Below are 24768 nucleotides of genomic sequence, written 5' to 3' on the forward strand. Positions count from 1 at the left end.
CGCAGAAGTGACAGCGACCTCTACTCCACTTCCTGTGTTTGGTGAATATCGGTCCGACTGTTCCTACCTCCCCTCACTCGTTGGTTCCGACGTCGTTTTTAATCTTTAACGTTTCGCTCGTACGCTAAAAAAAACTCCCAAACTAATATAAGATTAATTTTGTTGGTGGATACAACAGCGCGTGAGGTTGTTTTGTTTATTTACTGCGGTCTGCAAACTAAATTACGAAAATAATATGCTAGCATAGGCTGAGCCGAGACTGGGAGCGACTAGAAGAACAAGAAGCTAACGATAGCTCACTTTACCAGCAGTGTTGTTAGCGCATTGATACCAGTGTATACTATCAGAAGAAAAGCACGTGCTATGTCCCGTAGGTGTAAATAGGACAGCCCTGAGCAGTAACGGTGAAGTTTACGAGTCGGATGCTGTCAAACGGGTAATGGTTGATGTTCTGTGTTTCAGACCGAATGGACCGCGGACACACAGGCGGTAGGTCGAAGGTCTGTTTACTGCCTTTCAGTCGGTGGTTTGTCACCTGGCGGAGAAAATACAAGGCAACGGAGAGTAGAATAGTCCCTGATAATGTCATGGTACTAATATCCGTTACTGTGGATATAGTAAAGAGGATTTCAATGCAAACAATATCGTCTACCACTGTCAGCGTCGTGGAGTTGTGTTATTGTCCTCGAGCAATACAAATGCAATACTTTCCCTTCAAATTAATTTAAATGGTGGCTTCACAAATACATTAAATTTAATTTATTTTTTAAAGAGTGGAATCTTGACATTCATATTTGAATTTGAGATATCTATGTCTATTTTGAATTTTCGAAAGGTAATTTCAAGAAAAATGCTGTACCAAAAACTAAATGAAACATGAATCGTGACTTCCTCCTCGGTGATTGTGTATATACTTTTTGTTTTTTATGATGTTTGTTTAAACGATTTTATGATGAGGCCAGTATCTCATCGTAACCTGTATGTTTATTGCTTTTATATTATGTTACTGTGAGTAAACTTTCTCTCCATTAGTGAAGGCTGTAATATCTGGCCACAGGGACTACAGTTGAAATTTAGCCTGAGCTAACATTGACACATTTACCCCTGGGTTGATGAATGTGTACGCTCCCTGTTCAAATAAATGAAAATTAAATGAAAAGACATTTCACCAGCCACTGTTTCTATGTCAATCTCCACAGAAACAGTGTTTACTGAAGACCTGGTCTTGATTTGTGCAACACATTAGTTCCAATGTTTGTCATGCTGCATTTAAAAAAATCTCTTCAATTGTAACGAGATGCTCTTTTGTTTTGTTTTTTCCAGTCCCAGTGGAGCACAGCCATCAGCTCCCTTGCCCTCCAGGTAAAACGGAGTCGGTGTTGTGTTACACACGTCCAGAAGAAATCCATTAAACCTGTGCTTGGTTTTTCAAAAAAGGAAAGTATATATCACGTGAACATTTTCCATGCATCCGTTCATAGAAACGGAGACTGCAGCCGCCGCATGCGCCAATGGAAGCAAACGGCCTCAGGCGTCCGAGGGCAGGCCGAAGAGAAAGCTAATCCCCAAACCGGCTCTCGCGTCGCCCTTAACAGAAGGCGGGAACGAGGTGCCGAGGCAAAGGCGCACGATGAAAAGAGTGAGAAAGGCAGCGGAAAGAGACAAACCATTCGCCGGGGGGGGCGCCGCGTCGCCGCCATCCAAAGGTACGAACGCCAGTCCGCCTGGTATGTCATAGCGAATAGCCGTCGAGGTTGTATTAAATACTAAAACATATATAAGATGGTTCAGTGATATTAAAACACACAAGTAACCAAATGGGCCGGGACCCTGACGCCATTGTTTTGCCCCCTGAGAACAGCAGGGATTAAAGAGTGTGTTTATGTCAATGGAAGATAATCGACTCTCTTTCATCACATCCTTTGTGAGAAATGAATTCCTGGATGTTCTCGTCCACCAGAGTACCTCGCGGAGGGATCCGAGGTCACCTATCGCACCCACGCCTGTCCCAAGTGTCGCCGCTGCTTCAAGATGCGCTCCCACCTGCAGGAGCACCTCCACCTACACTTCCCCGACCCCGGCCTCCAGTGTCCCGACTGCGAGCGCTACTTCACCAGCAAGAGCAAGCTGCGCGTGCACCGCCTCCGCGAGGCCGGCGACAAGCTCCACCGCTGCCACTTGTGCCAATACTCCGCCGTGGAGCGCAACGCCGTCCGCCGACACCTCGCCGGCGTGCACGCCGACGAGGACGGCGCGCCGCCGGGCCGCGGCTACCCCTGCCCCGCCTGCGGCGAAAGCTTCCGCCAGAGCAGGTCGCTGAAGGCCCACATGAAGACGCACAACGTCCCGCCGGGCGGCGAGCCGGCCGCCTGCTTCCAGGAGGGCTGCTCCTTCCGGAGCGCCCTGCGCAAAGAACTGCTGCGGCACGCGGCCGAGGCGCACGGGGTCGAGGCGGCGGAGTGTCGCCATCACGCCTGCGGCGCCGTCTTCCGAAGCGAGGCGGACATGGAGGCTCACCATCGGACGCACCTCGCCTACCACTGCCCCCAGTGCGAGTTCTCTTGTTCCAACAAGACCGTCTTCCTCCGGCACCAGCGGCACGGTCACCCGGGCAGCGACGAGCTCCGCTGTGACTTTTGCTCCTTCGCCACGTTCAACCCCGTGGAGTTCGAGCGCCACGTCGGTCATCTGCACGCCAACGAGAAGATCCACCGCTGCCCTCAGTGCAGCTACGTGACCTCGCATAAACGAGGCTTGAAGCGCCACAAGCTGATGCACAGTGGTGAGGAGTGAATACAGGCTGCTCTCTGATGCTCTTACATTTGGCGTTTTACCTGATTTTAAATCCCTTTCTCTGGAACAGGTGAGAAGCCCCACAAGTGTAGCCTGTGTGACTTCAGATGCCGAGATGAGTCCTACCTCTCGAAGCACATGCTCACTCACTCGGACGACAAGAACTTCATGTGCGCCGAATGTGGATACGTCACTAAATGGAAGCACTATCTGAACGTCCACATGAGGAAACATGCTGGGGATCTCAGGTAGATATACACTACCGTTCAAAAGTTTGGGGTCATCCAGACAATTTCGTGTCTTCCATGAAAACTCACTTATTTCTCAAATGAATTGAAAATTGAATAGAAAATATAGTCAAGACATTGACAAGGTTAGAAATAATGATTAATATTTGAAGTATTAATTTTGTTCTTCAAACTTCAAGCTCAAAGGAAGGCCAGTTGTATAGCTTATATCACCAGCATAACTGTTTTCAGCTGTGCTAACATAATTGCACAGGTTTTCTAATCAGATATTAGTCTTCTAAGGCGATTAGCAAACACAATGTACCATTAGAACACTGGAGTGATAGTTGATGGAAAAGGGCCTCTATACACCTATGGAGATATTTCATTAGAAACCAGACGTTTCCACCTAGAATAGTCATTTACCACATTAACAATGTATAGGGTGTATTTTTGATTAATGTTATCTTTATTGAAAAACAGTGCTTTTCTTTGAAAAATAAAGACATTTCCAAGTGACCCCAAACTTTTGAACGGTAGTGTACCTCGGTAGGTTCTGTGCACCCGCTGCTCGTGGTTTCCATAAGGTGTCGTGATGAGCAAACCTTCCTGTCTCCCGTCCCAGGTATCGGTGTGACCAGTGCTCCTACCGCTGCCACCGCATGGACCAGCTGAACAGCCACAAGTTACGGCATCAGGCCAAATCCCTCATGTGCGAGATCTGCGCATACGCCTGCAAGCGGAAATACGAGCTCCGCAATCACATGTTGGCCAAACACTGTGGCGAGGAGAAACCGCCGTCGGTCTTCAAGTGCAAATACTGCACATACAGCACCCGCTACCGACAAGCCCTCCAAAACCACGAGAACTGCAAACACACCAAGCTGAAGGAGTTCCGGTGTGCCCTCTGCTTCTACTCGTCTTTCAGCAGCATCAGCCTCTTTCTGCACAAGAGGAAAGCTCACGGCTACGTACCCGGCGACAAAGCTTGGCTCGAGAACTACGCCGCCAAGGAGAAAGAGAGGAACTCGACAGAGTTCCTGCGGGACTTTTACGAAAAGCCCTCGGCGGGTCATGAGCCGCCTGAACCGTCCACCTCTGAAGGACCCTCACCGTCTCAATGTGATCTTCCCGGCTCGGCAGATCCCGGTGCCGGCAAAGGATCCGTAGCTGGTCCACGAACTGTGGATTCTGTTGCTCCTTTCGATATTGTTAACGAAGGTGTTTCTGACGGTCCTCCATCTGTGAACAGTCCCGAGGAGTACTGTACCCTCGTCTTCACGACGCTATCGACCGCAGACTATCAGACCTCCTCTCCGCAAAGTCCGGCAGAGCACCGCACCGATCAAGCTCCGAGCACGGCCAATTTAAACCGTAATGGCTTTGACATCTCGCAAGAGAAGGCGGACTCCTCTTCATCAGAGGAAGACCATGTCGCTGTGGCGGAGGCAGAGCGTGATCAAAGCGACTTGGATAAGAACTTTGTGCCTCCGCGTGACACAAGTCAACCAGTGGAACCGAGGGAGCGTCGGACATCTGAGGCGGAGAAGGACGCTGGATCAATCGGCTCCACTCCTCCAGCCGAGGAGAATAAGAAGCCGTCGGAATCTGAGATCCGCCTGAAAGCCATGAAGAAGCACGACAAGGACCAAGCGGACGCCATGGTTTTGGAGGGAAGGGTGCGGATGCTCGTGGTGCCGGCCAAAGACGTCCATCGATGCAACGCGTGCTCTTACGTAACCAGCAAAGGGAGCGCGTTGAGGCGCCACTGCCAGGCGTTGTGCCGGGGCAGAACGACGGGACACAAGTGCCAGGATTGTGGCGCGCAGTTCAAACAGAGGCGAGGACTTGATAGCCATCTTGTAAAGAAGTGCCCGGCGCTCCCACGGAAGAAGACAAAAGCACTCGTAGGCTTTTCCGACGCAGCCGAGGGCGACTCCTCTGGAGGCCAGAGAGGATCCGAAGAAGCCGACGAGGGGGCGAACGCTCACCGGACAGAACTTCTGAATCGGAGTTCCACAGGTTCAAACGATCCGGAATTTCGTCGGCAAAAAGAAGAGCAGCCGAGCAAAGTTCTGACGAAGAAGGTTCGACTCGCAAAGGAGCAGGAGTCCCTCTACGCCGAGAAGGAAGGGACATTCCAGTGCAAGCTGTGCAAGTTCTCATCGGGCAGGCGCACAGCAGTCGAGCGACACGTCTCGCACTGCAGGAAGGTCTCGAGGAAAGGAGGGCGTCGGATCGCTCCGGAGGCGGAGGATGAGTCGGAGGACTCGGTGGAGGAGCACGGCGACGGAACTGGGAGGAATCCAGAGAAACGTCAAGGCGTCTGTGCGTTCGAGTGCAGTCAGAAGAGGGCACCAGACGGCCATGAGGAGAGCGGCGGCCAGCAGCCGGATGAGGTCCAATGCGCCGCGTGTCCTCCGATCGGTCGCGTCCATCACGAAAAAGAAGTCGCTGGCGCCGAACGTTTGCGTTGCCAGCTCTGTACCTTCACCTGCACCCAGGGCCGCCGCCTGGCGCTGCACGTCGCGCTCACACACCAAGGCGCTCGGCCTCACCGCTGTCGGCATTGCCCCTTCAGCACCGCCAGGCGCTACCGCCTGCAGGAGCACGAGTCTCTCCACACGGGCGTCGGCCGCCACGGCTGCGGCGCGTGCGGCAAGAGCTTCGGGGCCGCGGCCAAACTGCGGCAGCACGAGACGCGCGTCCACGCCAAGCGGCCGACGCACGCCTGCTCCCGCTGCGACTTCGCCGGCTACGCGGCGGATGAGGTGCGGCGGCACGGCGCGCGGTGCCACGCGGGGGAGCAGCGCCACGCCTGCGCTCGCTGCGCCGCGGTGTTCGGTTCGGAGGCCGCGCTGAGAAACCACCGGCGGCGCGCGCACCGGCCCCAGGTGCGTTTCACGTGCGAGCGGTGCGACTTCTCGTGTGGCGGCGAGGTCTCGCTGAAGGCGCACCGGGAGAGCGAGCACCCTCAGGGCCGGTGCAGCACCTGCCGGGAGTCTTTCACGACAAAGGAGGGCCTCGAGATCCACCGGAGGACCCACCTGGCGCATCTGTGCCGGCTGTGCCCCTTCGGGACCACGACGAGGCGGCTCTTAGCGCAGCACCTTCTGAGCGACCACGAGGACGGCTCGCCGGAGGACAAGCCCTTCAAGTGCAGCGCCTGTGAGTTTGCGTGCCGCCATCAGCTGGTGTTGGAGCAGCACTTCCGCTCGCACGGCGGCAAGCGGCTGTACAAGTGCACGGACTGCGAGTATTCGACCCGCAACAGGCAGAAGATCACGTGGCACATTCGCATCCACACCGGAGAGAAGCCGTACGGCTGCGAGCGCTGCAGCTACGCCTGCACTGACCCGTCCAGGCTGAAGGTCAGTTCAAAGTTCAGAGCTTGTTGTGTGTAAGATGAAAGGAACCTTTTACAATCAGGCCATTTATTTCTTTACAGGAACGCCAGCACAAGTGTTACTCAGGAAAAGGTTTAATAATAAGTTTAAACCACTATACCAGCTATCCATAAATCATGACCCCACAACTAGGAGAATGAAAACGGAGAAACAGTTGGTATATTATAATAAATAAATAAATATACTTTATATATAATATGATATATTTATATATATATAATGTATTTATATAAATATATCATATACAGTATGTATAGATATATTATATAAATATATTATATACATCTATTGTATATATTATTTATATATAATGTATATATTCTATATAGAAAACCATCTGTCCATAAAAAATGACCCCACAACTAGGAGAATATAAACGGAGAAACAGTAGGTAATGGTATATTATATAGATATATAAATAAATATATAATATATTTATATAAATATATAATAAATATATAATATATGAATTATATATACATATAGATGATATATATATAGATGATATATGTATAGGCTCTATATGGACATTAGATGTATTTACTCAACCCAAAGCATAATGTAAATGATATATTTAGTTTTTCCTCTGTTATATTAAATTCTCCCAAGCTTCACATGAGGGTTCACCAAGAAGAAAAGAAGTACCTTTGTCCAGACTGCGGCTACAAATGCAAGTGGGCGACGCAGCTGAAGTACCACATGACCAAGCACACAGGTATGGAGCTTGACGAGCACCTGGACCATGATGTTTGTCTTACTGTTGTAAGGCCTGCAGGACATTGATGTGAATTGTATGTCAGAGCATCAATAAACAACGTGTTCTCGTCTTCTTTGTCTCCGGCAGGGGTCAAGCCGTACGCCTGTGACCAGTGCGACTACCGCACCAACCGGGCGGACGCCCTGCGCGCCCACCGGGACACGCAGCACTGCGACCTGCGGCCGTACGTCTGCGAGAAGTGCGGCAAAACCTTCAAGACCGCGTTCGTCCTGAAGACCCACCAGCGGCAGCACGGCGACGACCGGCCGTACACGTGCGGCGTGTGCCGCCGGGCCTTCCGGTGGCCGGCGGGCCTCCGGCACCACTTCCTGTCGCACACCAAGCGGCGACCTTTCCGCTGCCGCCACTGCGCCTACGAGGCCAAGCAGAGGTTCCAGGTGGTCAAGCATTTGCGCAGGCACCACCCGGAGATGTCGGTGGAGGAGGGGGTGGAGAAGGACTCCGGAGCCGTGAGCCTGACCCTGAAGGAGGCCTTGGAGGGGACGCTGGAGGAGGAGGAAGGAATGGCTGACTAAGCACAGGCAGTAAATGAGGTTGTGCAAAGAGAGGAAGACGGCTGAAGACGATGGATGCAGCGATCAGTTCTGATTGGAGATGGACAATCGAGTGAAATCACTTTTATAAAACAGTGCAGACCGTGAAATGAGATGTGGATTGAAAGGGAAACCCTGTTTTTATTCTACGTCCTTTTTGATATTGGTTGTGAGTATTAAGAAACCTTTGTGTGAATAAAGGAGTCAAACATGTTTTGGAATAACTGAATGTTGAACCATTCAGAAAACGCATGTATTTACAGGCCTTTATACATTTAATTTACATTATACACAGCATGACCTTAGTAGAAATAACCCAAGCAGGCACTTAAATCGTAGATTCACCGTCACAATGCAAAGTTCTGAGTAGTTCATAATAGTATATGGTTTATAACAGTATTATTTCAGCTAATTCGGGCATATACATTACATTTAATGACTCGCGGTTATATATATATATATTTTTTATTCCAGACATGCAGTCATCCTTCTAGTTCCCTCATTCCACCAGCCAATTAAATACAAATAAAAACCCTGCAGGCATTAATTCTATAAAAAGTTGAATTTCAAATTGCTCATATTTGACATGTTTAAGTCCTCCGTGGTGTCTTTTGATCTCGTGTCTCGGCGAGACTCGCGGTGAAGAGTCCTCGAATACGGAAACTCTGTTCTTTGCTGCTTTAAAAAAATTAAAAATTAAAACGCTGGCCGTGACCTTTTTCACATTGCATCTAAAAGTTCCCCTCCTACTGGCAAATGACCCAATATCAGATAAAAGCAAACTGGTGCATGCGACGGTGCGTCCTCCTCGTCCACTTCCCTGTCTCCTCGCCTCCTCAGCGTTGACTTTCCTCATGTGAGCTCTGAGATGCTGATGTTGACGAACAGGGAGGAGGGAGGGATGGCGGTCCCATCTCTGGAGAGCAGGTGAACGTGACGATACCCTGGAAGACGGAGGAGAGGGAATATGGATCAGCCAGAGGTTCTCCTTGCATCTGGTTCCCGTGGCAACATCTGATTATATATATATATATATAAATATATATATTATACATATAATATAGTCAAGACATTGACAAGGTTAGAATTAATGATTTTTATTGTAAATATTAATGTTGTTCTTCAAACTTGTGGCTCAAAGGAAGGCCAGTTTTATAGCCTTATCTCACCAGCATAACTGTTTTCAGCTGCGCTCATATAAAAAGGGGTTTGCTACCCCTCCGTTAGTCTTCTAAGGCGATAACACAATGTACCATTAGAACATTGGAGATGGGCCTCTATACACCTCTGTATACCAGAGAATAGTCATTTACCACATTATCAATGTAGAGAGTGTATTTAGGATTAATTAATTTGAATAAAACAGTGCTTTTCTTTGAAGATCACGGACATTTCTAAGTGACCCCAAACTTTTGAACGGTAGTGTATATATATTTTGTAATATTTTATTTCTTTTATTCCAGACTCATGAGTCCATAAAGCAACAAACACAAATACCACAACAATATATGAAATAGCTGCTCCATGACTCACCTGCTTGGATGCAGGTGAACGGGAGCGTGAACTGCCCCATGAAGTCGTTCCTGGACGCCTTGTCGTGGTCCTCCACCTCGAAGCGGACCAGGGCCAGCTCGGGGGCGTGGACCACGAAGTTCAGGGTCTCGTTCCACACGGGGTTGAAACCTGCAGGCAGGGGGCAGTAGAGGGCAGTTGAGAGCAGTAGAGGGCAGTAGAGGCAGTAGAGAGCAGTAGAGGGCAGTAGAGGGCAGTAGAGGGCAGTAGAGGGCAGTAGAGGACAGTAGAGGGCAGTAGAGGGCAGTAGAGGACAGTAGAGGGCAGTAGAGGCAGTAGAGGCCAGTAGAGGCAGTAGAGACCAGTAGAGGCAGTAGAGGCCAGTAGAGGGCAGTAGAGGCAGAGGACAGTAGAGGGCAGTAGAGGACAGTAGAGGGCAGTAGAGGACAGTAGAGGGCAGTAGAGGGCAGTAGAGGACAGTAGAGGGCAGTAGAGGGCAGTAGAGGACAGTAGAGGGCAGTAGAGGACAGTAGAGGGCAGTAGAGGGCAGCAGAGGGCAGTAGAGGGCAGTAGAGTGTGATGAAACGGGCTCTGACCGTTGTTGTTGATGTGGCTGGTCTCCTCCCGGGCCTGGTCCTGAGGGACCCCGTAGACCTCCACTCTGACCAGGGGGTCCACAATGGAGCCCTCCTTCTGGTTCACCTTGGGGAGCTGCTGCCCACTGATCACCTGACACACACACACACACACACACACACACACAACGGCCTATTAGATACACACACAAGAAAATATTGCAATTTGTATTTTCCCGGGCACCGGGTGTTGAACCTGAATGGATAAGCGCCGCGGGCCGTAGCCGGGCCGCTCTCCGGGTTTCTCCGGGCTGAACCGCGTGGCTCCGCCCCTCATGAAGTCCGGCTTGAGGACGAAGCCGCAGCCGCCGTTCTGCCGGAACAGCCCGTCGTTCAGGTCCATCTCCAGACCGGCGGTCTGGAAGTTCAGAGCCACTTTGTGGAGAAGAGAAGACAGAATGGAGAGAATGGATTCAACTGTGATTCATCCTCCTCCTCCTCCCTCCCCCTCTATCCTCCCCTCTTTCTCTCTCCCTCTCTCCCTCTTTCCCTCCCTCTCTCTCTCTCCACCCCCCCCCCTCCCTCTCTTCATCTCCCTCTCTCACTCCTCCTCTTCCTCCTCCTCCCTCCCCCATCCTCCCTCCTCATTCCTCCCTCCTCCTCTTCCTCTTCATCTTCCTCCTCCTCCCTCCCTCCCCCATCCTCCTCTCCTCCCCCCTCCTCCTCTTCCTCCTCTAATAATAATCTAGACATTTTAAATATTTTTAGCTATGTTCCCCGCTCACCCATCCTCCCTCCTCCTGCCTCCCTCCCCTCTCCTCCCTTCTCCCCCCTCCTCCTCCTCCTCCTCCTCCCTCCTCCTCCTCTAATAACAATCTAGACATGTTTTATATTGTGAGCTCTGTTCCCGCTCACCCATCTGGCTGCCCACGTTCCACATGTCCTGCGGGTTGTAGTTGGAGGAGTCGGTCCTGCGGCCTCCGGGGTAGATCCGGCTCAGGTGCCGCGCGTTGTACTGAACAAAATCCGTCCCTGGAGAAAAAGGATCAAGCTCCTGGGTGTGTGTACACCTTCGGATGACATAACTATATATTATATATATATATATATAATAAATACTCCTGCTCACCCGCGTCCTTGGCGAGCCTCTTGGCCTTGGACTCGGAGAACGAGGACATCTCGTAGCACTTGGCGTGTGAGCGAGCGCGCTCGAAGCCGTGGAAGTGGACGCTCTTGCAGTAAACCACCAGGTCCGACAGCGCCCGCGACAGCTGGGACTTGGACTTCTGAGAAAGGGGAGAATAAGAAATTGAAGCTAAATGAGCCCATTTCACACCAATAATGAGAAGATAAATGGACAAGGTCCAAGTCTTCACGGCCTTCAAGAGGATCAATTGGAATTTGAACTCACATAAACAGCTGCAGCGCATTAACGAGGCAGATCATTAATAATTGCTCAATATTATTTTTTATTTTTGCACAAGGAGGAAAGGAATCATGAACTCAGCTCAACAACGTGTTGACGGCCGTGAATGAAAAGCAGATTGTGCAAAACAATACTTTATTTATTTATTTTCCACAATATCTGATGAGAATGATGTCGTTTGTTGGAGATTATTGCGTAACTGTGCGGTAAAAGAGCTGCTGTATCATGTCAATCATAACCATAACGACACCGACACACTAATACACAATAACATGACGTCTTCAACCTCTCCCTGTCCCAGGCTGTTGTTCCTGAGAGCTTCAAGATGTCCACCATTGTGCCTGTCCCCAAACACCCCAAGGTAACCTGCCTGAATGACTGGAGACCCGTAGCCCTCACCTCGATTGTCAGTAAATGCTTCGAGAGGTTGGTCAAGGACTTCATTTGTTCCATGTTGCCTGCCACGCTGGACCCATGGCAATTTGCATATCGTCAAAACAGATCCACCGACGACGCAATTGCCATGGCACTTCACACCGCCCTTTCCCACCTGGAGGAGAAACTGTTGTGTGCGAATGCTGGTTGTGGACTACAGCTCAGCGTTCAACACTATTGTTCCCGCCAAGCTCGACACCAAGCTCAGAGGTCTAGGCCTGCACTCTACCATGTGCAGCTGGATACTGGACTTCCTGTCGGGCCGCCGCCAGGTGGTGAGGATGGGCGGTACCACCTCAGAGCCGCTGACCTACATCACGGGAGCCCCACAGGGATGCGTGTTGAGCCCTCTCCTCTACTCCTTGTCCCCCCACGACTGCGCGGCCATGCACAGCCCCAGCGCCATCATCAAGTTGGGTGACGACACATCAGTGTTGGGGCTGATCACCGGCACGACGAGACAGCCTACAGGGAGGAGGTTGGATCACTGGTACAGTGGGGCCAGGAGAACAGCCTCGTCCTCAACGGCAAGAAGACCAGGGGGATGATCGTGGACCACAGGAAGCGGAGAGGAGAGCACACCCCATCTCCATAGACGGAGTTGCAGTAGAGAGGGTCAGCAGCTTCAAGTTCCTCGGCGTGCACATCTCCGAGGACCTCACATGGACCACGCACACCACTCACGTGGTGAAAAGGGCCCAACAACGCCTGTATTTCCTTAGGCGACTGAGGAAATTCAACATGGCCCCGCATCCTCAGAACATTCTACACCAGTACCATCGAGAGTGTTCTGACAGGTTGCATCACCGTCTGGTACGGGAACTGCACCGCCCTGGAGCGTAGGGCACTACAGAGGGTGGTGCGGTCGGCACAGTACATCGTTGGAGGTGAGCTTCCTCCATCCTGGACATATACACCAAGCGGTGCGTGGCCAGGGCCAAACGGATGATGAAAGACAATAACCACCCGCCACAAACTGTTCACCCTTCTACCGTCAGGCAGGCGATACCGCAGTATCAAGTGCCGCACAAACAGACTGAGGGACAGCTTCTTCAGTCAGGCCATCAGGCTGCTGAACAAGGACTGAGACCCTCATTAACACTACACACCAGAACATATTCTGTGAATATCTATGGCCATGGTGTATATTTTATTACATTGTTTATATATATATATATTGTATATATATATTGTATGTATATACATATATATATATATAGTCTCAAAAAAGTGTATATTTTATTACATTGTTTTATATATATATATTGTCATGATGTATATTCTATTACACTGTTTTATATATATATTGTTAATACTTTCTTCTTTTTTGTGTGTGGATATTGTATAGTTTATTCTCATTCTTATTCTTTTTTTAGTCTGCTACTGCTGTCGGGTGTTTTGCACATAAGAATTTCACGAACCGATTATACTTGTATAAAAGGGGATGTGACAATAAAAACTTGAAACTTGAAACTCTCTTAACCGTCTCGTGCAATTGATGCATTTATTAAGTCTCTTCTAATATATCTGCAGGAAATGGGCAACTGTTGTAAACAAGCAGCCGCCATGTTGTTTCAGAGGTTCAAACACTGTTAGTCACTTCACTCAGTTGGACTATGTCCATATTCAGCACTATATGCTATTTATATATTTGCTTATATACTCAAATTGAAGCTAATTGCTGATTACAATTTCTGAGTGTTTACCAACCCACAAACTGTGAAATAAGAATAAGTCGGTTTCTCTTTAGGATATGACACCCATGGCTTGAGGAGCACCCCTGTAAATAAGCACTCTATCACTCCCCCATTGACAGTGGGTGTCATTCAGTCATTATGAGAACAAATATCTGTGTTTTTTGGAACAGTAAAGTGTCTTCTAGCAGACAGGATGAAAACGAACATCGTCAATATTTGCAGAATCGAAGCGTTAAAGCGGCGAATATATTGTTGCTCAACAACTATAATTCAACTCTTCATTAAATCTACAATTAAACCATCAAAGCCACAAATAATACAGATGAATCTCTCACTGCCCAACAGGGACGAGAGGACTCCTCCTGCAGCCGAGGAGACGCACAATGGACGGTTTCCTGTTTCTGTTCACTATCTCCTCCTCCTCCTCCTCGTCTCGCCTCGCCGTCTCTCACTCCGCTTCCTCTCTCCAAACTGGCCCTTGGGAGAGATCTCTCTCTCTCTCTCCCCCTCCCTCCCTGACTCTCTCTCTCCCTCTCTCTGATATCAAATCAAGCTCCATTGACATCTGTTTTGATCGACAATCTCTTTTGTCGTTTTTCACTTAAGAGGCACAGTCCAACAATGCTTAACCCTTTATCGGGCGAGGAACCACATATGGTAACTTCTTTTATTTGACCACAAACTGGCAAGGAACCCAATATGGTAACTTCATTGATGTTGATTTTCTACCTAATAACGATAGATAGATATGTTTTACTCATTTTTACGTCCTCCAGTAGCACTGTAGTGTTGACATTTTGATTTTCAAAGTATTTCAATGAGTGCCCCATTTAAAAAAACACATTTCTTCCAGCAATATCATGATGGTATCAAGTTGACGTACCTTCCCCGTTTCAGGTAAACACTCGGCAGGCGACGGGCCCTCTGCGGAGAGGCTCTCGGCGTCATCGTTGGCCATCTCTTCGTCATCGCTGACTTCATCCGTCAGGGTCTCATCCACACAGTCCCCCAGGTCGCCGATCTTCTTGGCCTTCAGCAGAATCTTCCCCCTCAGTTCCTGTGACGAGCACCAATACCATGAAGACGACAAAAACGCTACAAACAAAGTGGATTTCTATAATTTTTTCCTGAGGACTCGATTATATCGAGTGACACAAAGAGGTCCTCCGATGTCATCGGGAAACGTGACGAATCGCCAACAAACTCAAACTGTCACAGACGACTCCTGAAGCACTTTGCCATCTCCTAACTAAATGCAGCACTAAAAAAAATCCACGATGGAATTCCTCGCACGGTGCCATTACTCTGGGTTAGCATCGATTGTTCCTAAGTGCTCTAATGGGAAAAAAAGCGGTTGCAAGTTATACCACGGTGATGCTTTCAGGGTGAGTGGAAGACAGACGCGGAACCATTCGTCTTCAAAAGATCTCTCTCTGAATCGCTAACGGATACCTAGGTTTCCTTTAGATGAAACGCCGTGCGAGTACATTTCATTCCTGAAAGGTTAATCACCGACTCAAAGCTCAAAATGTTCCCGTCAGACTTTAAAAATGTTCAATCAGAAAAGGCCGTGACGGCGTCGCGATGCTAACCAGTCGGTTGTCGCGTTTGCCATCAGCTCAAAATAAAGTACCCGGGTAAATGACACGCAACAAAGTTAAAGGGGAGTTTAAAGAAAACATGCAGGTTCTCACCTGTGGAGAGGGAAGCTGTTGAGGGATCTGCCCGCCCAGCAGGGCGGTCAGCAGCGTGTCACCCAAGATGTGACTGAGGTGCTGGGCCATGACCGTCTGCTGCTCCACGCCACAGTGGTTCTCCAGAGACAGGATGACTGGGAAGTCCGATGCCTATCAAACAGGAAAGAGGAGACGCACATGGTGTCTGTGTTCCGTCTTCTTCGTTTCACGGTTGTATCAGCGGCTTCAAACTCGGTGGTAAAAGCAGCGTGTCGGGTTTCTGCGTCGTATCGCCCCATGAAGTTGAGAAGGAAAGGTCCAGTGGGTATGAAATAAGAGACGTGGAGACTCGTGAGAAGTTCCTGGTGGGTTTTCGAAGGGGGGGTTCAGACAGATAAGGTACGCTTTGGTTCCAGGGGCTGGGAGTGTTACCCAATGCTCCTTAGGGGTGCCTCACACCTTTCTGGGCCACCCAGAGGGTCCCTATGGGTGGGTTATAGTACAACTGCTCTCAATGGTTAATTGTATTTGACTTTAAATTTAGTCTGTGGCTCTCACAACATTGAAGAATATCATTAGCACATTTTTTAAAAACACTCTGGATAACCCTCAGACTTATCAAGAGTTTCTACAGGGACTATTTCTTCTGTTTTCGAGGCAAACTGTTCACAGGAAGGTCCGTCACATCTTTGAATTTAAAGATGAAGATAAAAACACAAATCCGACTGGGTTGAAAGGGATGAAAGATGTTTTCCGAGCTCACCTTGAAGGCATATTCCTTCAGCGTGGAAACAACGTCTCTGAAAAGAATCTTAGAAGTCCAGGTGTGACCGTGGTACACGACGGGTTCCCCATCACTGCCGTCCCAGCAGTCCACCTCCACACAACGGCAGCCTCTTTTCAGAGCTCTACACACACACACACACACAGGTAAACGTGTTGCATATCAATCTACGACGGTCAATCTACCGTAGCAACACATAGTCGTCTCTCACTTCAAAATGTCTCCACTTAACCCTCCTGTCGCCTTCGGGTCAATTTGACCCGATTCAATGTTTAATGTCGGTGTTCTTCCGGGAGTCAACAAACAAACATAAAGTACCTCACACTTAAACTTGGAAAACAATATTAATTCTAATAATTTTCTGGAGATTTTAATAGCTGGGGTCATATTGACCTAAAGGGTAAAATATGTTAGTAAATATAAAGGTAACAGGAGGGTTAAACATTGAATCGAGTCATATTGACCCGAAGGCGACAGGAGGGTGAAACATTGAATCGGATCAAATTGACCCGAAGGCAACACAAGGGTTAAGAGACACGGTCCAACAATGCGTAACCCTTTATCGGGCAAGGAACCAAATATGGTCACTTCTTTAAGTTGACCACAAACGGGCAAGGAACCAAATATGGTAACTTCTTTTATTTGACCACAAACGGGCAAAAATAAGGAGATCTTTTCTCACCCCCCTTCTGATACAAAATGTTTGAACTGTATGTGTGTGTGTGTGTACTGGTCCTCACTGGATGTATGCCTCCAGGCTGCTCTGTCCCCGCAGCTGGTCCTCCAGGAGGTAGGTGTTGTGCGAGGAGGAGATGAAGTAGTGGCAGAGCGGCTGGCTCATGTCCTGGTGGAGCTCCCGGTGCTCGGGTTTAAATACGGAGCCCTCCCGTGAGCACAGGTACACCTGGAAGCCATCCAGGGTCATGGCGCGCTGCTTCTTGGCTGCACAGGTTCATGTCAGAGAGCAGAGCACAATCCAGGGTTATAAGAAGTAAAACAATGTCCAGATCTGACAGAGAGAGAGAGAAGGCTCTTGACTACTCACAGGTCAAGCGATTCAGGTCACATGGTGTATTAGTCTTTGAAGAGCTGCTGGAGTTTAATAAGTACAAGCAGCATCGGAAACACACAAGGGCAAAGGGCAAAACTGCCCCAAAGAAATATAATAATATTTAATACGATTGTCTAATTTATGTTGTTTTTTTGTGAAAAAAAAGCGAAGAAAACACTGTAGAATCTGTAAACTACTGACTTATAGTCTTATTATTGCTTAATAGTCTTATTATTGCCATTTTTATGAGAATTGCTCATATACCGAAAGCCTAAATAAGTATATTTACTTATTTAGGCTTTCGTTAATTAATGAAATAAAGTCTGAGGTTAAGTTTAAGACATTTTAAAGTTCTCTTCTCCATAATAAGAGCCGTAGCCTTTAAGCGTCTGAAGTGTCTCCACGAGACGACAGCATGTCATCATTGTGTCTCCTCGTGCTCACGTGTAGCGTGTTTGTAGACTACCGTTAGCTCCTTACCGCTAACGATTGCATTGGCCCTTTAAAAAGGGGCTAGCCTACCGTTAGCTCCGTACAGCTAACGATTGCTTTCGCCCTTTAAAACGGGGGCTGGCCCAAGTAAACCACTCATGACCTCGGTAAAAGTTGAAGACAAACATGACCAGAATAAAGGCACTTAAGTTACATCATCTCCATAAAAGACATTTACTCTATTTACATGAAACCACAGAGACCAGAAACACACGATGAGAAGATATACACGACAACCAGGATATTGATTATGCTTCTTCAACCATCTGAATCTTCACCTGCTTCAGATGGTTCGTAGCGGTCGATCAGCTGCTGTGCATGCTGGGAACTCCGCTGTCCCTCCTCGTGCTGCTCGATGCTCAGGAAGTTCTGCAGCTCGCTCGCCATCAACATCTCTCCGTCTTCGGAGTAGTCCTGGAACACCTTCCACACCTCGTCCCTCTGAGTCAGCATCTTGTAGAAATGGACAAACTGCTGGATCTCCAGAGAGCCGCTCTCCGCCTTGTCGGCCATCTGTGGACATGAAGGTGTTTTTATCTGTTTATTATTCCGTGGTGTCTGGGTTTGGAGTCCCGGGTTCACAGCTCACCGTGAAGAGGTGCAGCGCGTGCTCCTCGTTCATGTCCACGTTCATCATCTTCAGCAGCGTCCGCACCTCTTTGAAGTTCATCTTGCCGTCTTTGTTCTTGTCGGCTCTCTGAAACCAGTCCCAGACCCACCTGAGGAGGCGCTGAGGGGAAAACGCCGACTCAACATGTGCTGTGGCTCAAGAGGACTTCAGGCATGGCCATTTAAAAATAGAAAAAGTAGGATCTACTCCATGATTCCCTTAATGCTTTTCATCACAGGAGTAAAAGGATACTGGTCCAGCCTCTCCTTCTCGTCCATGGTCTGGGCTTTGTAGACCAGCTTGCGGACTCCCCGGATCCAGGCTCCGGCCTCCTCCGCCGTCTCCGCCACGAGGTCCAGGTTGCCTTGGCGACCGTGAAACACCAAGGTGAAGCAGGCGTCGGCGGGGAACTCCTCGGCGACGCTCAGCAGGACCTCCGACTGGTGGCCCTCGCGCACGGCCTCCACCTCGGTGACCGAGACTGAGGCACGGGAGGCGAGTGGTTAAATGAATGATTCGGTGTTTTACATATGTATTTCATCAGCTTCTGTGGACTGTTTTTAGGTCTTATTGAGCTGGACCCGCCTCCAGTTTGCGAGTGCTAAGCTATCCTAGTGCTAGCTGTAGCTTCATATGTACCGGACAGACTTTTTAATAAGTTTTGGACTGAGATAGAGGTCAGGTTAGTTTTCTTCAGAGATCAAATGAATAGAACAACACGACCGTTCAAAAGTTTGGGGTCACAAACTCACACTTTTATTTATCAAATTAATTGCAAAATGAATATAAAATATAGTCAATACATTGACAAGGTTAGAAATAATGATTTTTATTGTAAATATTAATGTTGTTCTTCAAACTTGTGGCTCAAAGGAAAGCCAGTTTTATAGCTTCTCTCACTAGCATAACTGTTTTCAGCTGCACTCACATAAAAAGGGTTTTCAAGGGTTTCTACTCGGGCTGTGAAACGATTAAAATTTTGAATCAGGTTAATCACAGGTTTCTGTGGATTAATCATGATTAATCACATATATACATTTACAGGGCTCTCAAGACAGGCAGGAGCTCCGAGAAGGGGGAGGTGCTAGTGACTTTTTTTCGTCCCGATGTGCGCGCACACGCCGGCATCCGAGCTCTGCGGCGCGCGAGACGGAGATCGGAGTCGTGTTAACGCGACACTAGAGACAGAATGACATGCTGCTGGTTCGAGACGACCAACAACAGACGGATTGGAAGCTCATTCTGCGCATGCGTTAAATGCGTAAAAAAAAAACTAGTTAAACCTGTAATTTAATTAACTGAGTTAACGCGTTATTTTTCACAGCACTAGTTTCTACCTCTCCGTTAGTCTTCTAAGGCGATAACACAATGTACCATTAGAACACTGGAGATGGGCCTCTAGACACCTATGAAGAGACTTCATTAAACACCAGAGAATAGTCATTTACCACATTAACTATGTAGAGCAGGGGTGTCAAACACAAGGCCTGCGGGCCAGATCCGGCCCGCTGCATCGCTTTATGTGGCCCCTGACGCCTTGAAAGACACGTGAGCATCTTTTCTTAAACAGATTGAAGAGAAATTGACCGTGCTTTTATTTTGAAGATTTCAAATTAAATGAATTTATGTTGTCATATTAGAGACTTGTTCTTACGTACAATATGTCTCCACTCAAAGAGAGTTATCTAACAATAAGTTCGAGGTGTTTATAAAGTGTTTCCGGCCCTTTAAGAGGGCGGCCATGATGCTGATGTGGCCCACGGTGAACATGAGTTTGACGCCCCTGATGTAGAAAGTGTATTTATGATTGATTTAATGTTATCTTCATTGAATAAAACAGTGATTTACTTTGGCGAATAAGGACATTTCTAGGTGACCCTAAACCGTTGAAGGGTGGTGTGTATACACGTCAGTACAACGCGCTCCGGTACTCACACGTGGTGTGGCCTCTGCCTGCCCATCTGGACTTGTACCAGATGGTCATGCCGTCCTCCAGGAGGCGGAAGTGGCGCTGCTTCTTCCACGATTTCGACTTGACTTTTCTCAGAGTCGACCCCGCCATCATCACCTTGACGTCCGAGTCATCTTGGATGCCTGAGGTCAGGGTTCCGGGTTTAGTGTGTATACGTAAAAGTGTGTAGATGTAATGTTAACGGGTCATGACGGGGGAGGACATTTATTTATATTTTTTTAGGGGACATTTTTTCCCCCAATGACTGAAATCCAGGAGCATTTAAAAATAAATTGGGGGCACTTTTTGAAACTTGTGAAATAACATTTAACCTTTGTTCAAAAATAATAAATATACTTATTTAGGCTTACAGGATATGAGCAATTATCATAATAATGGCAATAATATGACTATTAGGCAGTAGTCTACAGATTCTAAGTGTTTTCTTAGTTTTATTTAACAAAAGAACAAACATAAAACATAAATCAGACAATCATATTCAATCGTATTCTTATTTATTAGTGGTTATTTATTGTTATAAATTTCTTTTAAACAACTATCAACAATAACTTATTTCTTTGTTTTTTTATAATTCTAAAGTATATTTATTGATTTTATTTTGTGTGTAACAACCTAGTACAGGCAATACAGATCGGACACACACAAAAAAGAACACAAATAAAATGCTATTAAATTATCGAAAATATTAGAGGAAATTATGAGGTCATCTGTTGCCCCTCCCCTTGTGATATCAGGGGAGGGGCCACAGGGAGGGATCTGTGTCATGATGATGTCACACCTCAGATACTGCATCAGAACTGGGAGGAGATTCAAATTATTCTATTATTACTGATTCAATTCGGAGATGAAAACAAACAGAGTTTTATTAGATCGGAGACCTTCAGGCAAATTGTAAATAATGATCACAATTTCTCTCTTTCTCTTTACTCACGTGAACCTTCGGGATCCATCGCTAGTCTTGAATCAAGCCAATGGAAATGTGAATCGTTCCAGACGCTTTCCCCTGTTCACAAACAAAATGTTGTTGTTTTAAAAGCTGGTTTTGACCACGCTGCCGTGTTGTGACGCATTATTAACACACAGCGCTATAATCTGTTTATAGCACACTGCATTATAGTAATAAACTCATCATGCTTTATAATAATGATAATCAGGTATATCATAATCCTTCATAATTCATTTTTTTTCTTTTAAAATGATCATTATAATTCCCATAGTTGTAAAACATGACAGTTTAATCAAAAAAAGATAGAAGAGTTGGAAAAAATACTATGAATTCTAAAGTATTATGACAATTGACCTTATACGTCATTATAAAGTGCTTTATGGTGTTTGTCACGCAGCCCCTTCTAGACTTACACCCTTATAGACTTACGCCCTCATAGACTTACATCCTTATAGACTTACGCCCTCATAGACTTACATCCTTATATACTTACGCCCTCATACTTACATCCTTATAGACTTACGCCCTCATAGACTTACATCCTGAGATACTTACGCCCTCATACTTACATCCTTATAGACTGACGCCCTCATAGACTTACATCCTTATATACATACACCCTCATAGACTTACACCCTTCTATACTTACACCCTCATAGACTTACACGCTTATATACTTACACCCTCATAGACTTACACGCTTATATACTTACACGCTTAAATACTTACACCCTCATAGACTTACACCCTTATAGACTTACACGCTTAAATACTTACACCCTCATATACTTACACCCTTTAGACGTACACCCTTCTAGACGTACACCCTTCATCATGTGGCGTATTAGAAAGCAATAAGAGGCCCAGAACCGAACGCGAGCAGCTGCTTATCGTGCAACGCTGATAAACAACAACGTTATCTCTGGTAAATGTGGATGAAACACTTCCGGAGAGGGAAGGTTTGTTTTTAAAAGTCCGTATTTATCTGTATGTCCGTCTGACAGCGATCCTTTCCTTTCATTGTCGCCTGAAACAACAAGATGTAGTCTTGGGTTGTGTGTGTGTGTGTGTGTGTGTTACCGGCTTCCTCCTCCTCCCTCCCCCCCCCCTCTCCTCTGGCAAGTTGAAGAGAGAAGTAGCCAGAGTTCTCACCGCGGTATGACTGACGTGAGGAATGCTCTTTGCAGTTAAACATAATTTAATATCTCATTCCTCCTGGAAAAAAAAATGAAAAGCAACAAACCCCCGACCGTGAAGGACATGAGGCTTATTTTCCAGTTATTTGTGCGTTCGCCGCAGGGCCACGTCAAAGGGCCACGTCAAAGGGCCTCTACACGCACCGCTGTGGGGTAATCCCAACCTCTCACACCACATAGGTGATTCAGTGTTGCGGGGATGGAGGGATAGAGGAATTAAAACAGCTGCTGACTTATACATTAATGACACATTTGCTAGCCTCCAACAACTAAATGATAAATTCAACCTTCCCAAATATAGTTTCTTCAAATTCTTACAAATTAGAGACTGGGTTAAGGAGAAATCTAAAGAAATATTCCCAGATATCCCAAAAGAAACTCCCCTTGAAACCCACCTATGTAACAAATTATGCAGATCAACAAAAGGAATAATATCTTCTATATACGGTATCATCAACGGAAAGTCACCTGTTTATGATAAAACATCTACTAAAGGGAAATGGGAAACAGACCTAGGATGTGTCTACAAGGAGGCAGACTGGTATCACCTATTGGAACAGGCACAGACGGTATTAATCTCCACAAAACACAGACAAATTCAATTTAATATATTCCATAGGACATACTACACCCCTTACAGGTTACATAAAATGGACAGCAACATTTCCCCCAGATGTCAGAGATGTAAAGTGACAAACGGTGATCTTCTACACATGCTCTGGAGTTGCCCATTGATAGAAGAACTTTGGAAACGCGCCACTGAATTAACCTCAAGGATAATAGGAATTCAAATTGAACAGGACCCAAAGATATGTCCTACTGCACACCTGAAAAGATATTATATAATGTGAGAGGGAAGCAGGCAGCCTTTGGAAAAATCTGGGGCCCCTTCATAGATATTCTGCCATCTCTGGACTTGGTTGATCGTGGTGGTGTGAGACCAGCGTCAAATTAAGCCCGCTGCAGGTTATTTATTTTTTATTTTGGTTTTATTTTGTTGTGAGTGCTGTATTGGTTTGTGTAAATATAAATGTGTACGGGTGGGTGTAGGTAAACTGTGTAGTGACTGTGTAGATGTATAAATGAAAGGAAACTGAGAGCCATACAAGGGGAGGGGTGGGATGGGGAAAAGTTTGTGTAATGTTTTTGTTTTGTCTTGTTTTTGTTGTTTTTTGTTTTGTTTTTCTCCTTGTTTTCATCTTATGTAAAAAAAAAAAAAAAAAACATCATCCTTGTGTGGTGATTTCTACAAGGTTATACATTTGTATATTGTCTTTTTGTAAAATAATATTTTCAGCATAACAAACTGTAAATGCTATTTCACTACAAATATTCTGTAAAAATAAATTTTTGTTATTAAAAAAAAAAGGGCCTTTTCACTTCCCAGTGAGTCCTCCACACTTCAACGGGCAGCACTTTTAAAGCTGCAGTCGGGTCACGTTGGGTTATTTTTTACATTTTGGGGGGGGCTCATGCATTTTGGAGGCGAGATGAGTCACCCGGTGCCACTTCTTCAGGGAATTCACTGACACCACACACACACACACACACACACACACACACACACACACACACACACACACACACACACACGTCAGTCATGTGTGTACTTCTAGTTTATAGTCGGGCTTTAAATCTGTTTTATCCAACATAGTCGAATCTGTGTCCTGATCTTAAAACTCATGACTCCCTTTTCTTGCTCCCCCCCCCCTCTCCCGGCACACAATTATGTGAAGTGAGCAGGCAGTGTGCATCCAATAATAATCCATTTATAACTCATGGTGGGAGTTACTGTGCACAGTAAATTAGATCCAGAAGCAAGAAACACGAGACAGAAAAAGCACCCCTTCAGCAAAAACAGGCCCACATGCAACTGAAGAGAGAAAGAACGAGTCAGTCCAACGACAATGTGTATATTGAAGAGTTAAGACTTACCCAAAGTGAAGGTCTCACTGGGGGTGTTTGTGAGCCAGACCTCGAGGTGTAGATTCTTCAGGAGACGGGGCCTCCCAAAAAGGGGCCCTCAGATACCGAGGGGGTATAGGACCCGAGACTAGACTCCGGGGGTAAGTCACGCCGGGCCTGCGTACGCTGAGATCCAGACTCCAGAGACCGTTAGAAGAGCTCCGGGCATCAAAAGACTTCTGGGGAGTGTCTTCAGGGGCATCTGGCCCAGCCTCCTCTTCCTCCTCCTCCTCCTCTTACTGGCTCTGGGAAACCCGGTTCCCTAGTCACTGCTGCCGCACGCTGCTCCGCTCTGCTCCCGCCCCTCCTCATCCTCTAATCCGCCCCCTCCCTCCCCCCACAGCCTTCCTTCCTTTCCTGCCACTCCCTCACTCGGCCATCCGCAGGCCCCCTCGCTGCATCTGGTGTGGTGGGGAGGGAGTGAGGGAGGGGAGGGTTCACTCCCCTCCGCCGGCCTCGCCTCGTCCTTTGGGTCCTGCAGGGTAACGTGTGTTTCTGGATCCTGCGCTGATAACCTGGGGTCATACAAGTCAGGGTCAGAAGGTTTGCCGTGCCGATTATGAACACAATGAGGAATACCTACGTGAAAAGGAAAAAGAAGCAAAGATTGCAGGGACGATAATGGGCTGGGCTGAGGGTTATGGCCGTCTGCCACATGCTGCAGAGCCTCGATTGGTCGACAACCTCTCGGAC

At 47.3% G+C, this 24768-nt stretch overlaps 2 protein-coding genes across 3 annotated transcripts; one reads left to right on the forward strand and one right to left on the reverse strand.

Annotated features, from left to right (window-relative positions):
* The first annotated feature begins 140 nt into the window (after positions 1–140).
* znf142 (zinc finger protein 142) lies at positions 141–7951 on the forward strand. The gene is made up of 8 exons (XM_056433420.1): positions 141–489; positions 1324–1362; positions 1482–1706; positions 1961–2782; positions 2864–3041; positions 3646–6391; positions 7037–7142; positions 7272–7951. Exons 1-8 carry the CDS (start codon positions 447–449, stop codon positions 7718–7720), a joined length of 4608 nt encoding a protein of 1535 aa, XP_056289395.1. The 5' UTR covers positions 141–446; the 3' UTR covers positions 7721–7951.
* plcd4b (phospholipase C, delta 4b) lies at positions 7950–24325 on the reverse strand. 2 transcript variants are annotated; one of them, XM_056433457.1, is made up of 16 exons: positions 24046–24325; positions 20900–20971; positions 19932–20090; positions 18249–18477; positions 17976–18105; positions 17665–17899; positions 16584–16785; positions 15823–15967; positions 15078–15230; positions 14267–14440; positions 10955–11111; positions 10741–10857; positions 10082–10260; positions 9847–9979; positions 9272–9421; positions 7950–8682 (listed from the first exon to the last, which is right to left on the reverse strand). In XM_056433457.1, the coding sequence occupies exons 2-16, from the start codon at positions 20916–20918 to the stop codon at positions 8591–8593; spliced, it is 2274 nt and encodes a 757-aa protein (XP_056289432.1). In that variant the 5' UTR covers positions 20919–20971; positions 24046–24325; the 3' UTR covers positions 7950–8590. The 2 variants fall into 2 exon arrangements, with proteins under 2 accessions (XP_056289432.1, XP_056289442.1); XM_056433467.1 differs by lacking the exon at positions 24046–24325 and having other exon boundaries at positions 20900–21690.
* Positions 24326–24768: the final 443 nt, after the last annotated feature.

The sequence above is a fragment of the Pseudoliparis swirei genome, chromosome 2 (genome assembly GCF_029220125.1).
Source record: "Pseudoliparis swirei isolate HS2019 ecotype Mariana Trench chromosome 2, NWPU_hadal_v1, whole genome shotgun sequence".
In the NCBI taxonomy this organism is placed as follows: Eukaryota; Metazoa; Chordata; class Actinopteri; order Perciformes; family Liparidae; genus Pseudoliparis; species Pseudoliparis swirei.